This window comes from Dysidea avara, chromosome 5 (assembly GCF_963678975.1).
Source record: "Dysidea avara chromosome 5, odDysAvar1.4, whole genome shotgun sequence".
NCBI classification, from domain to species: Eukaryota; Metazoa; Porifera; class Demospongiae; order Dictyoceratida; family Dysideidae; genus Dysidea; species Dysidea avara.
In genome coordinates, this window is record NC_089276.1 from 21,180,664 (window position 1) to 21,195,751 (window position 15,088).

General features: G+C 36.0%; 1 protein-coding gene across 1 annotated transcript in view; it reads left to right on the forward strand.

Annotated features, from left to right (window-relative positions):
* Nucleotides 1-15,088, forward strand: part of LOC136256169 (sushi, von Willebrand factor type A, EGF and pentraxin domain-containing protein 1-like) — a 49,224-nt gene that overhangs the window by 31,042 nt on the left and 3,094 nt on the right. Inside the window, exons 13-24 of the mRNA XM_066049115.1 lie at nucleotides 141-326; nucleotides 509-715; nucleotides 1,174-1,371; nucleotides 3,286-3,483; nucleotides 4,841-5,041; nucleotides 7,448-7,645; nucleotides 9,566-9,772; nucleotides 10,454-10,636; nucleotides 10,896-11,075; nucleotides 11,296-11,478; nucleotides 12,731-12,913; nucleotides 14,412-14,537. Coding sequence (XP_065905187.1) covers nucleotides 141-326; nucleotides 509-715; nucleotides 1,174-1,371; nucleotides 3,286-3,483; nucleotides 4,841-5,041; nucleotides 7,448-7,645; nucleotides 9,566-9,772; nucleotides 10,454-10,636; nucleotides 10,896-11,075; nucleotides 11,296-11,478; nucleotides 12,731-12,913; nucleotides 14,412-14,537 — 2,250 coding nt within the window. The remainder of the gene's footprint in view (nucleotides 1-140; nucleotides 327-508; nucleotides 716-1,173; nucleotides 1,372-3,285; nucleotides 3,484-4,840; nucleotides 5,042-7,447; nucleotides 7,646-9,565; nucleotides 9,773-10,453; nucleotides 10,637-10,895; nucleotides 11,076-11,295; nucleotides 11,479-12,730; nucleotides 12,914-14,411; nucleotides 14,538-15,088) is intronic.

Sequence of the window (15,088 nt, forward strand, 5' to 3'; positions counted from 1 at the left end):
ACAGTAGAAGTAACATGGTGATTGTTTACTAAGTATACCACTTGATGATGCACAAACACTGTAAGCTAGTCATCTCAATTGAGAACTCTTCAATGGCTTATTACAAAAGACAATAGTTCATTACTCTTCATATCCCATAGTATGTCCACCACTTACTTTTCCTGATAATGGAGATATTGATTGTTCACTGGGAGATGATGGAGAAGCTAATCCTGGAGACACTTGTACCTTTACATGTGATGATGGCTATGAACTAGGAGGTAGTACCAGTAGAACATGTGGAGATGATGGAAGCTGGAGTAGTACTGACACTACTTGTACAACAGGTATGCTACAAGCCAATTTACATATACCCCATGTGCTTTATCTATTTCTGTTCACATAAAGTATTGCAAACTGCTGTAACTACCCTAACAATGCTTTCAAATATTTATCATTGACATGACAAACTGAAAACTCTTTCACAATGACTTATTACAGAAAGCAATATTTCATATTCTATACGTAGTTCCAACATGTCCACCACTTACTGCTCCTGATAATGGAGATATTGATTGCTCACTGGGAGATGATGGAGAAGCTAATCCTGGAGAAGCTAATCCTGGAGACACTTGTACCTTCACATGTGATGATGGTTACGAACTAGGAGGTAGTACCAGTAGAACATGTGGAGATAATGAAAGCTGGAATGGTACTGACATTACTTGTACAAGAGGTATGGTGTAAGTATCCACATTATAGTAGTCCCAACTAAACATGGTTTCTGTACTTGTAGTGTAGTACAGTAGCAGTAAACCAGATGTGTATTTCTATGCTTAAAACATTTTGTTTATGATTGTATGTGAATGTGTAACCATCTGCTATTAATTTGAAAAGAGTTTGTTAATTTGAAAAGGGTTAAAAATTTTTTTTTGAAAACTTTGAGCCATGATATACTACAGTAATCAAAATCTGCTTAAATTGTAGAATACTATTAATGAGGTATACGGTACATCAAATCATTGATAATTTGCTATCGATGATTTTGTTCCATTAATGATTTCCTTGCAAAGTTTATCGACATAATTCCCATCATTAATTGTGAAAGCAACTTATATAAATTTTCTAAGTGAAAAGGGTTTACAATGTGTACTAAACACCAAAACTGATTTTTTATTTTGTTGCTACCTATAGCGATAACATGTCCCCCACTTATTGATGCTCCTCGAAATGGAGATATTGATTGTTCACTGGGAGAAGATGGAGAAGCTAATCCTGGAGACACTTGTACTTACACATGTAATGATGGTTTTGGATTACAAGAGGGCAGTACCATTAGGACATGTCAGACTGATGGTATCTGGAGTGGAACAGAGCTTAGGTGTAGACGAGGTATAGTACTTGTACTCACTATTGTGTTATGAATATCAGGACACACGATGGTGTGTTGTGCAGCCAAGGAAAGCCAGGTGTGCTACAGACAAGTAAAATGCAATTTTCATGCATTCATAGCTCAACAATGGCTAAACAGAAATAGCTCATTTTTAAAATGAAATGTTCCTTAGAGTAGAGCATATTTAATACCTAATCAGTCCAGCCAGCCTTGTTTGAGATTTGTGCCTTCAAAAATCCATCCAATTGTTTTCTTTGTATTTTTCTTCATCTTTCATTTTTTAATGCCACTTACAAAAATTTCCATAACTATTGCAAACCTTATTGGATTCTTTATTGGATTCAAGCCTTACATATGTGACCCAGTCTGAGAAAACTGGTTTTATCGCCCATGTCAGCAGATTTGATTTTTCACCCAGGACACAAAGCTACATGAATAAACTATCTAATTCCACAATCAAAATCAGCTAGACTTGAGTGGTCTGGTTTTGCTGGCTGCTTTTCCAAAGCCCAGTGGCGATCTGTAAGTGTGGTGTGGGGCCTCAATGGAGCTCTGGTCAGCCTGGAGATGGCTGTATGTGGCTGTACAGCTCTGTGGTATTGAATAAGTGCCTCTGCTGTGAATTTCCTTTCATTTTAGCCAGTTTTGAGACCTCAATGGCCCACAACTTGGCCTAATCCATCCCTTGGCCTTCCTTTTCAATTTTTGAACACCATCTTGCCCGCCTTCCAGGGCCCTGATACTGTCAACCTTGGTTTAAAAACCATCTAAAATGGCGGGAAACTTAGTTGTTGGCTACTTGCACAGTGGATGCTCTGGAAGGTAAGGAATTGGTGTAAAACGTGTGAAAATTTGGTACACATAGCTTCAACCATTGGCGAGCTACAACACACTAAATACTTAAAACCGGCGTTTCTCAATACTTTTAAATAGGTGATAAGCCTGGTTATGCCAAACTGGGTCACATATACTCTAATTTGTGGTATATAGAAATGGTGCAAAGATATAATAGATTTAAAAAAATTCAAAATGTGATATTTTGTCTCATCTGCAAACCACTGACAGAAACAAATTATTGTAAAATGGCATTATAGATTGGCTGACCATCGTAAAGTACTGAGAGTATTAGCTTAGGAGATATAAAGCAAAGATCAAACATGCAAAACAAGCACAATCGAGATACTGTAAAAGAACAATCACTGGGAAGTAAAAATGTACAAGAAAAATGTTGTTCAGGGTTTGAACCAGGAACACTCCACACCTATATGCCCAAACCCTTTATCACCTTGCCACCACTGTTAGTTGATCATCTCACTTAATTTCTACCTTATACATGAATGAAAGTTTTGTTAGGTTTGTAATTTCATAGATTTATATTCTAGATTGTTTTAGAATATTCTGTGTGCACTACATTTGAAGTGCTCAGAAAAAAATTGTGTGCTCTATTAGAGTATTACAATTATATTAACCAATAATAAACAATTCAATACAAGTATTACTTCAGTCTTCAATAGCCATCATTGTATCTGTAGAAAAGAAGAAATGTGGGCAAAAACAAATCCCAAATCCAACCCATGGTTGGATTTGGAGCCCTGATAAGTACAAAAAAAAATGTAATCCACACAAAAGCAGCCAAGCTGTGAAAAAGTGCAATTTAAAAAAAAATCCTGGGTGAAAAAGTTTTGAAATCAAAGATGGCGGTCAAGAAATGGCTGCAGTGATGTTAATGCTAATAAATTTAATAATGCACAATCATTAAAATCATTGTTTGATTTCACAACTTTTTCGCCCAGGTTTTTGAAGGCCACAGCTTTTTCACAGCTTGGATGGATATCAGATAATATGTACTAGAATTTAAAATGCTATTAAAATTAGCTGGCATGGATTATGAACTCTTTATGCTTTATTTAAAGTGTGTGATCCACTTGTTGCTCCTGATGATGGAATGATTGTTTGTTCACTGAGAGATGATGGAGAAGCTAATCCTGGAGACACTTGTACCTTCACATGTGATGATGGGTTTAGATTACGTGGCAGTGCTAAGAGGGAGTGTCAGTTCCAACGTAGTAAAGGGACATCATGGAGTGGCAATGAAGCTAGATGTGAACCTGGTAGGCACAGAATGTTTTGTGAAGCATATTATCACTACACCAATTGTAATCTATGAACTTGCTAGTCACAGAAAGTGGCCACCGTACCTCTGTAATATTATCTTATAGTCAATTTGGCTGCTAAGCAATGACTTTAATAAATATTTATTCAAAATTTATAGGAATATGAACTTTTATACCATGTAAAATTGTTTGCTCATGTAGATGTAGGTGAAACAGATTCACAGACATACACACATACAATTCCATGATTTACTCAAAGCAGTGTTAGGAATTTATTAATATGTCTGCAGCTGGTCTACAGTCAGTTGTGTGTTCCTAATTTATATTCTGATCAATCAGTGATTTAGAATTTTGTTTCGATAGTAGGAACCAGATTACTGGTTTTCTTTACTTTACAGACTGATTGGGCTATATTAATAGCTACATTGGAATGTTCAGCTGTACAGGTTGAATGCAGAGAAGATTCTGGATCCAAGGCTATGTGGCTTCTCAGGCACTTGCCTAAACTGCAAACTGTATGTAGATCAAGTCACCACCTGGTCTGGGATTTCTTCTGCATTCAACAGAGTTTTAGTAACATGTTTCTGACTCTCTGCTACACAGGCTATCAATAGCCTTCTTGTGGGTCCCTATAGTGCTAATAAACAAAACATTGTGTTTTACCCCTTTCTAAATAAAATCGTAGGCATTTTTCACCTATATACAGTTACTATAATTCAAACTACTATTAGCTTACAATACCAGATCACAAAATATAACTTAACCACGTTTAGCTAAATTTTACTGAGACAGTCACACTATTTAGTGTTAGGGACCCGCCAATTATGCTAGCATAATAATGAGCATAATAGGTGCCTGAAAGCATTGAACATAATGCTAGCATAATAGGCAGGACACTTGTGCATTACCGTAAATTCTTGCTTATGATATACATATCACAGAAAAGATCGATATACCCTAATATAACAGTCAGAAAATAATCAGACAGTTGATTGTTCTATTAGAGTATATCGATCTTTTCTGTGACATGCAGTTTGACAAGCAAGGATTTAGAGTCTGTGCTTCAGCAACTTACTGTTTTCCCATAAAGTGCAAATTTACTAGAAAAACATGGAACTGAGGTATAAATATTGAGCATAATTTTAGCATAATAGGTAAACATTGAGCATTAATTTAAGCATAATAGGCAAAAATTTTGAGCAATGCAGCATAGCATAATAGGTAAAATAATGAGCATAATCGGCGGGTCCCTATTTAGTGTATGTAATATATATTTTTTTTATAAAATGATCTTCTGAGTATAGAGAGTGACCATAATGTGAAATGATGCTTCATCGTATGTTTTTGCTATTAGGTCGTGTATGTCCAACTCTAATGGCACCAGAAAATGGAATGATTGACTGCTCACTGGGAGATGATGGAGATGCTACTAATGGAGACACTTGTACCTTCACATGTGATAATGGGTTTACACTACGTGGTAGTGTTATGAGGGAGTGTCGAATTAATCGTCGTAGAATGGATTGGAATGGGGATGAAGCCCGTTGTGTGCCAGGTATGGATGAAACACTTGTAAATACCACTACACTAACTACAGTAAAAGTTAATTGGTGTATCTTACACCAACCTTTTTGCTGCTGTTTTATTAAACTGATTTTAATCAGATATCTAGTTGACATTTGCTCTGGGAATAGAATTTGGGTTCAATATTGTGGTCTTCACATCAAGCAAAACTTAGTATACTTTGTACATACGTATAGTCACAAAATACAGTGAATCAGTACTGGCTATAAAGAATCCAGCAAAAAATATATATTTTACACAGCCTATTTATACACAATTCTAAGGGCAGTTCTAGAAAATTCCAGGTTCAACCTTTTACACATTCACTTTCAATGTTTACTGTTTTCTGTACAACTCAGTTTATTATTTGTCTTTATTCCATTGCTTAAGAAGCATATAAAAACACCTGTGATAACTTTACACATTGTTTGCACAGGCACCCCATAGACACAATGAAATCAACTAATAAAAAATTTTACTTCCAGACCAATTAGTATTATACATGCATCACCTCATATCACAGGTAGTTAAATGGGGCAAGAGGGATCATGGAGCCACTCCCTCTTCCACTTTGTTTGTCAATGTTTGTAACAAAAATCAAGACACTGTAATTGAGCAGTCAACCACCCTAGGAGAACAATTACATTTTAATTCTCTTCAAAACCTTTAAGTAGTTAATCAATTTACATACCTAGTACCTCAGAGCTTCTAAACGTTTCCTAAACTAACTGTGAGGGCAATGAAAATGACTAGAATTAAAGTTTCTGTACAAATTAAATGTTTATTTAATAGTCACAGTATTAAAGGCAGTAAGACACTTGGCACTTGAAACTTTGTGTAGGTTATCGCACAAATCCAGGTATCTTCGCTATTTTAGAGACCTGAGGAATGGCACAATAATCACAAAGGATGAAGCCCGAGGTGATTATGTGCCATTCCTCAGGTCTCTATAATAGCAAAGATACCGTGGATTTGGGTGATAACCAATTTAGACTATGGCTCGTACGGCTCTGGTCACTGCCAATAATGGCAGCTTCCTGATCGAATTAGTGTTACAACAACTCACTGGTAGGCTTCCTAGATGAATACAATCATCTCTATTATCCAGCGATGTTTTCTTCACACTCTAGTGATGATTTCTGATGGCTGTTGTGGCTGGAATCCAGCTAAACACATGACGCATGTGACAAAAAATTTTGTCACGGGTATCTAACCAGTTTAGATACCTACCCACAGGTATCTATTGGATTTTAAATACCTCATTGACGACTAAACTTCAAAGCATACTAAGCGTACCATAGTCTAAGAACCAAATACATAACTGTATGTCTGGATTCTTTTAAAGTAAACAAATTTTTGTGCAATTTTCTTGCTCCTATACAATGAATAAAAGTATCTACCTAAATAGTCACACTTTCTCAGATGCCCTTCTGTACCTGTCAGGATATAATTTGCACAAGGGCGAAGTGAGTGCATTAAATTTAAAGGGGGATTTCTGAAACGTTCCTATAAATTTTAGGTTCCTAAACAGCATGCAGTGAAACACAACAGTTCATAGTAACATAGAACTTACATTCATCTCTCAGTAAAGGATCTACAAATGGGAATGACTCCTCGTGAAACTTGCTCAAAAAAGGAGATAATGTACTCTAATAATGTAGCCAACTATACACCTAATATATGTGTAATAGGCCCTACCATCACAACAATCTGGACTGGAAACCGGTAACAAAATTCCTGGAACTGTTAATACAGTTCCAGGAATTTTGTGTTACCCATCTTTGGAAAAATTGATAATAATAAAAAATATATATATACCATCCATAGCAGATCACTGCTTCCTAACAGTAACAGTTGACACATTTTAAAATTTTTGAACCGGCTGTTAGTTGATATATTATTATTGTGTGCGTGGCTAGGACCACATTGTTAATGTTGAGCTACAACAAAAAGTAAGTTCCAAATGACTATTCTAAATTTACGGGGAGAGCATAATTATCTAGACATTAATTCTTCATGATATCTTAGAGTGGTGCTCCCAGAGTCAGGCCTCAAATATATACCTAATTAATTGCACATAATGTGATATGTGCATTCTTTACAATTGATATAAAGTACGTATGACTTAAAGTTACCTCCAGATTCAAACTTGTGACACCTAATATCCTAGGAGGCATGCCCCCCAGAACCCCATAGCTGGCACACTAAAGTACATGCATCATTTCATGGCCCAACATTAGTATAGCAAGGTCTGCCTTACCTATTTAAAATTCTAGCTACACCCCTGGTGTTAATAATTCAAACCATACAACAGATGATATTGATTATATATATTTTTTAAATTATAAAAATAACACAAATTACTACACAGTATGAGATGGTCTGTTCTTGTTCATAGGACGTGTATGTCCGTCACTAAAGGCACCAGAAAATGGGATAATTGACTGTTCACTGGGAGGTGATGGAGCTGCTACTAATGGAGATACTTGTACCATCACATGTAATGATGGGTATACTCTACGTGGTGATGCAACAAGAACATGTCGAACTAATCGTCGCATAAGGTGGCTTGGTGATGATGCCCATTGTATGAAAGGTATGTATGAAATATTAACCACCACTACAGCAATAGTTAAATAAAATAATTGTGAACAATAAAATGAAATAGGATTTGCACCTATGGATATGCTTGTTGATTCCAGAGATTATACATATCAAATACTTGTTTATTGCTTTTAACTAAAATTTTGACAATTACCTTAATTTTCATACTGATGTGTATGTAAGCACAAATACTCACATATATACTAGTGAACTGTCTAACACACATGCCTCACATGGTTTATACTTTCTTTCACAAAGTGACTGTTATGCCCATCATCTGTCACTTTGAAGTTCCAACATTATAAGAATCCTGAAGTTATTTTGGTTGTGAGAATGCCCATAGTATGGTGCTGCAAATGATATCCTGAGCAGTGACTGTCTTTTGTATTCCTATGTATGCATACCCTTTGTGTAGTTAACAGAAGTGACTATGATATTATTTTAAAGTCATACTCCACCACATGTGTGTGACTAATTGTTGAAGTCACTGTTACTAGGTTATCGTATCAAAGACAGAAACACTTCTACTAAAACATAACACAGGGATGTAGGAAGCATTTTTGACATTGGCCAGGAAACTCTATATATCCTAGATAAGATACATAGTCCTTAATCATACAATACGATAGTACTGTATAGTAGGGACTACAAAGAAGTAAGTGTGGCCCACAAAATAACATCACCCAAAAACAGCCTCAATTTCCCCTGATGATGGTGAGGCAGTATTGGTTAGGTAAACTAAACCCAAACAAGCTTTCAGATGGACCCAAAACGTTTTCAACAAGTTGCTATGGAATTTTTAAAAAATCATTTAACAGAATTTTCTACTGACCGACTGACTGAGTAACTGACTGACTGATACCTTCAGACAAGCATAACTCGATAATGGCTAAGGCTACAGGCTTGATTTTTTCACTGCTCGACGTTGCTTTAGCCCGAGAGGTGCCTTTTGGCATACCGCAGTACGTACAATGCATTCTTCATTGACTTACCAGTGTCCTTCTTTGTGTTCTATTCATCTTTGCTGACAGCGAAAAGTGTCGATTTGGTGGTAGCACATGATGGCTTCCTTTCGTAACAGAAATCGTCCGTGTTGTTCATAGTGGCTATTTTTTTAGCAGAGGTGCTTTTCAAACAGTTCTTGATTCATACTGCTATGTAACAGGTTGAACATAGCCAACAATGAAGTATAATGGATGCTTAACTTTTCAGTTGATATAACTGGGGCACGTGGCAACATTTCTTTCGGTATGTAGAGGTGCTTTTTGAACAGTCATTGATTCAAAATGCTGTGTAACGGGTTGAACATAGCTGACAATGAAGCATAATGGATACTTCACTTTTCAGATGATAATTAATATAGCTGGGGGGCAGCGCCATTTCAGATGCGATATGCGTGGGTTCACCAGTCATAATAATTATTTACAATAAAAGTCAGCAAACAAGTACACAAAAGAAATTGGAATTTTCAACTAGAGTAGGGACCATAGCACATCGATAAAAGTACTGAAACAAGCTGGAGTAGTCCATGATATTAAATCACAGTAAAACAATAAGAAGTGTTATATCCCTACTGTGCATTTCCATTTTGGTATGAGCACAGTAGGGATATAACACTTCTTATTGTTTTACTGTGATTTAATATCATGGACTACTCCAACTTGTTTCAGTACTTTTTATTAATGTGCTATGGTCCCTACTCTAGTTGAAAATTCCAATTTCTTTTGTGTACTTGTTGTTATAAGCCAGCTATCCTAACACTTCACAAGTATTAGTCTGTGAGTTGCTCGACCTATTCCTAAACTCCATTAACATTGTACAGCAGAAAAATGCATATCAAATACTCAATGATGATCATAACAGCATAGTTAGTGTCTAGATTAACTATTAAGCACCTCTTATATGTTTACAGTCGCAGGAACTTCATGTGACCCTCTGTCTGCTCCTGATAATGGAATGATTGATTGTTCACTGGGAGGTGATGGAGTTCCTACTGCTGGAGATACATGTAGATTTACTTGTAATGATGGCTTTGAGATAAGTGGTAGTCAAGCAAGAAGGTGTCGAATCCGAAATAATAGAGGCAGATGGACTGGCAATCAAGCTACTTGCAACATGGGTATAATACAAAGTTTTGTTTTATCATGTATCTATGCATCTATATTAAATACAATAAAATTAATACAATCACAGTTTACTATTACACTGCATGGTTCAGTACCCCACATGACAAAGGGGTACAGTTTGTACCCACATCCCAGCTTTAGCCCAGTATCCTACATTATATCCATCACAATGCATTTACAGCATATGTTGCATATAATCTAGCCCACATTTCCACAAAATGATTTAAACCACTTTCTATAGTTGCAGTACGGTATATATTCACTTCAGTTTCAACAAATTTGCTTCGTGACTATATATATAATATTAAACCTGTAGTCATAAAATAAATAACTACAGTGATCCAACCATCTTGGCACAAATGCAAGATTTGACAAAAAATGGATAATCATAGCCCATTCATGCATATACAGAGCCCTATTTAATTACTCTAATAGAATGCAGACTTTGAACAAAATACTCTAATAGAACAGTCATTTGTACTGCTTGGATAACCGAGTGTTCAAAGACTAGATAGTCGATGTAATATTTGTCCACTAAAATACCACACATACTAATTTTTCACTTATCGAGTTTGTTAATTTAACTTGTGTTTGAATGCTTCCTCTATGTGTGTTATAATTTTACTATGCCATTCAATTTTGTTGTTTATTTACATTTTCACTGACTGCATTAGTTACGACATGTCCAGTACTTTCTGCTCCTGATAATGGACAGATTAGTTGCTCACCAGGAAATGATAGTCCAGGAGACACATGTACATTCACATGTGATGATGGGTTTGAAATTAGTGGTACTCAGAGTAGGACCTGTCAAGATAATGGAACCTGGAATGGTGTAGATGATACTCTGTGTACAAGTGAGTTACATGACTAGCAAATTGCAAAACAGTACAAACCCACTGATGTATCATATCCTAGTCTTCTACCAGTTTCTACTGCAAAATAGTTTATGTGGCCAGTATACTGTGGGAAAATTGATTTCAGTACAACTCCCATTTATATATATGACGCATGTTCAATCAGGATTTCTTTGACTGTCATACATGCAGACATGGTGATTTAATGATATGGAGTTAATATGTTTGTATGTAGCTGACTTTTTATTTACTCTATTAGTTACGTGTCCAGTACTTTCTGCTCCTGATAATGGACAGATTAGTTGCTCACCAAGGAATGATAGTCCAGGAGACACATGTACATTCACATGTGATGATGGGTTCGAAATTAGTGGTACTCAGAGTAGGACATGTCAAGATGATGGAACCTGGAATGGTGTAGATGATACTGTGTGTACAGGTGAGTTACATGACTAGCAGATTACAAAACAGATACAGTTTAAGCCCAACAATGTATTAAAGTCTTATACCAACCTCTACTGTATGTTATAGTTGTTTAGGTCAGTGTACAGCAATGTTTCAAGCATGGGGAAACTAATTCCATTAAAATGGTTATTTAGCTGACAGACATGATATGAAATTTTTGATGTAGCTACTGCACCTTTTATCTATTCCATTAGTTACAACATGTCCAGTACTTTCTGCTCCTGATGATGGACAGATCAGTTGCTCACCAGGCAATGATAGTCCAGGAGACACATGTACATTCACATGTGATGATGGGTTTGAAATTAGTGGTACTCAGAGTAGGACCTGTCAAGATGATGGAAATTGGAATGGTGTAGATGATACTCTGTGTACAGGTACAGAAATTTACACAACTTGTAGATTTCAAAACAGCCAAATGCACCAAACACTGTATATCAGGGTGACCTTCTAGGGTGTATTGTTAGTGAATGAGTGTCACTGTAGCACCGAGTGCTGTCGCAGTGTTTCATGGTACCTTATTAGTGCTTAGAAATGCACCATGAAGAAAAGATTAGATTGGATAGGAAATTGAGTAACTAGGGCAGTTTACTGGCAGCAAGTGAAAATCTTTGTAATGTTACTGAATTTCATGTAATTAACTTTCTTTTTCAAAAACGAATCTTGCAATAAAAGAATCTTCCATTTACAGGTGGTAATACTCCCAAAGAGCTTATACCTATAGGCATTTGACAACCCAATATTTGGTGTTACCACACTACTATTGCTTTTATAGTGAATAAAATCTACAAATTTGTGGTCATGTCCAAATAACTCAATGTACATCCAACTACAAAAAAGTCATGACATAATACACACCCACACTTGCTTCCTTTTGACTGCCAAGTGTTTTAAAATTTGTTATTGAGGTATATATGATACTGTGTGTACAGGTAAGTTACATGACTAGCAGCTTACATAACAGATACAGTTTAAGCCCAACAACATATCAAAGTTTTATATCAACTTCTATTGCATAATAGTTATTTAACCTATTGGCCCCGAACACCACTTTAGTGACTTTGGTTCTGAAAAGCAAAGCTTGTTTTACGTAAAATATGCGTTTTGACATACAACACCTGGTAATCAATGTAAGGACCACCTATTCCTCTGTGGTTAGCACTAAACTACTCACGAAGGATAGATCTACAATATCATATAACTTTTACTAATCTTTCTTTATTTCTTCTGTCCATTGTGACAGGTAGTATCATCGTAATTATTGTCTTAGAAATGACCAAAAAATCATTCCTGTGCATTATCATGCTACAACATTCAGATAAAGCTTAAAATGGTCATTAACCACAGAGTAATGTGGTCCAAACTGTTTATTTATAGGATATTCTGTTTATGAGATATAAGCCTTTGATGTATACGTGTTGTGAGAGCCACTGTATGTAGTGTATGGCATTTGTATTTAACAAAACCCTTTTTGTTAACTTTGGGGCCAACGGGTTAAGTCAGTATGTAGCAATGTTTCAAATGTGGGAATATTGATTCCAGTAAAATGGATATTTGGCAGCCAGACATGGTGTCTTAGTGATATGAAGTTTTTGATGTAGCTACTGCACCTTTTATCCATTCCATTAGTTACAACATGTCTGGTACTTTCTGCTCCTGACAATGGACAGATCAGTTGCTCACCAGGAAATGATAGTCCAGGAGACACATGTACATTCACATGTGATGATGGGTTTGAAATTAGTGGTACTCAGAGTAGAACCTGTCAAGATGATCTGACTTGGAGTGGTTTTGATGATACTTACTGTTTAGGTAACTAACAGACTGTAAAATCACATGCAACCCAACCAGTACATCCACATGGATATATTTAATGTTTAAACTTGATATATAAACAAAGTTAATGGAGGGAGAAAATTGGCATGTGTTTTGTGTAGTAACACATTGCTAGCAAGCATTAGAGAGTATACATAGGTAACACACCTGCATACAATGCTAGATGTAGTATAGAACAATAAGTGTTACATTATGAATGCATGCACAGGAAAAATACCGCGTGTATAAATTATTCCAAATTCGTAACAGGGTGGAATAAAAGTCAGTCCCCTCCCAAAGCCACCCCTAGGACCAGGAGGCTAGAGTACATACAAACCAATTACATTAATGTGGTTATAAGAATGATAATAAAATAACAAATTTTATAAAAGAGAGGGGATTAACTTTATGGTATGGGATTATGGGATTATTCTATCAGGGGAGGAAATGCACAGACATTGAAGGGAGTCTTGTGTGGTAGACTCGATTACCCATTCCACAAGTAGCTCTTCCATCCCAAGACTAGCTTGGGATGTGATAGTGCAGGGTTTCATTAGAATTGTTAGAATGGCCTTAGAAATCCATATGGCTTCAAAGCTGGATATCCCCAGGTATTTTGCCCCAAGCCACATGCAATTGGGAAAATCACTGGTCCTATTGCATAATCGTGTAGGAGAACCATGGAACCCTGCACACCTACCAAAACTACCACCATCATCGGACGACAGTTGACAAGTGAACAATATCAGCTTGAAACAAGTAGCTGATTGTTTGTGGTTCTATTATTTAATGATGTGCAATTCAGGATGCATTGCCACAGTCAAAGTACTGCTACAAAACTTATTAGTAATGTATGTGTGCATGAAGACACTGTAGTGAGTATCTGCATGTCATGCTATTGAGTTACAGTCATTGTTAAAATCATAATAAATGCTGGGTCTTGCTTGAGGAACTGTTTGATCATTAAACCATATGAATTAACATCAGCAACAAACCCAAAGGCAATGTTTAGTTTACTATTGTTTGATATAGGAATTTTAATCAATATAATTATGAGGTGTTGTTTGTTACATTTAGAGTATCTTTGCTGTCATTTTTAGTAATGACCATACTAATTTAGTTAACTACTAGTTTGAAAATTGTGCACACCAGTTATTTTAGTACTAGTACATTCCAGTCTACATCAATAGCATTTGATACTCTCTCAGTACTAGTCTGTGGCTTGGCCAAATCAAGTGGTAACTTCACACAAAAGTTCCAGTCACAGCAAGGCTAAAGCATACCTTTGTAGTTTATTTGTTCTTGCTGGTTTCTATAGAATTTTAAATCCTAAATATGAATGTATGTAATTATGGCACTAACTATCACAATGATATATTCATTAAAAATTGTTTTGTTTATTGAATATATATATATAATATTCTTGTTGCTAAGACAATTTACAGTATAATAAGTTCATTTGTATTTGGTGGTCAGTACTTAACTTATGCTGTAGGTTGTTTTGATATTGGAAGCATCACTGTTCGGACCGTTACAAGAGGTGATAGAGCTACCGTAACATTTTCATCACACCGGGATGCCACTTTTACTTGCCAGTTAGATAGTGGAACAGCAGTCGCTTGTAAGTTGAACCGTACATACAGGGCACATTCATATAATGCCACACATTGGTTAGGAATAATCATTATACTTAAATTATGCATACCTATGCATAATTTAATCCTTGCCTCTTTAGTTAAGCTGGTAAAGCTGCATAACTTCTTCACGAAGTTAATAATAACAATTGTCAGTAACAACTCTTAAGGGTGCTCTGTACAGTTGCGCGTATGGCTTCCCGTACATTATATTTTCTCCTATAACTTACGAATGGATTGAATTATTCTGCTAAACTCTTTTTATTTGCAATAAGCTATCATTACTGCACATTTTAGTTCGAATCCCATGTCTTAACTCACTGTAGAAGGTGACTTATAAATTTTCGCTTCAAACTAGAACTAGTCCCACAGTTTATGCAGTGGCGGATCTAGGAATTTATAAAGGGGGTTTCCAGTTTAGAAGGTGGAGATATATATTGACATGAGATACGCAAACGTTTGCACTACATCGTCTGGTTTGGTAAGGTGAGACCAAAAAAAAAAAAAAAGGTCACAGCCTAGTAATAGTACATAAAAT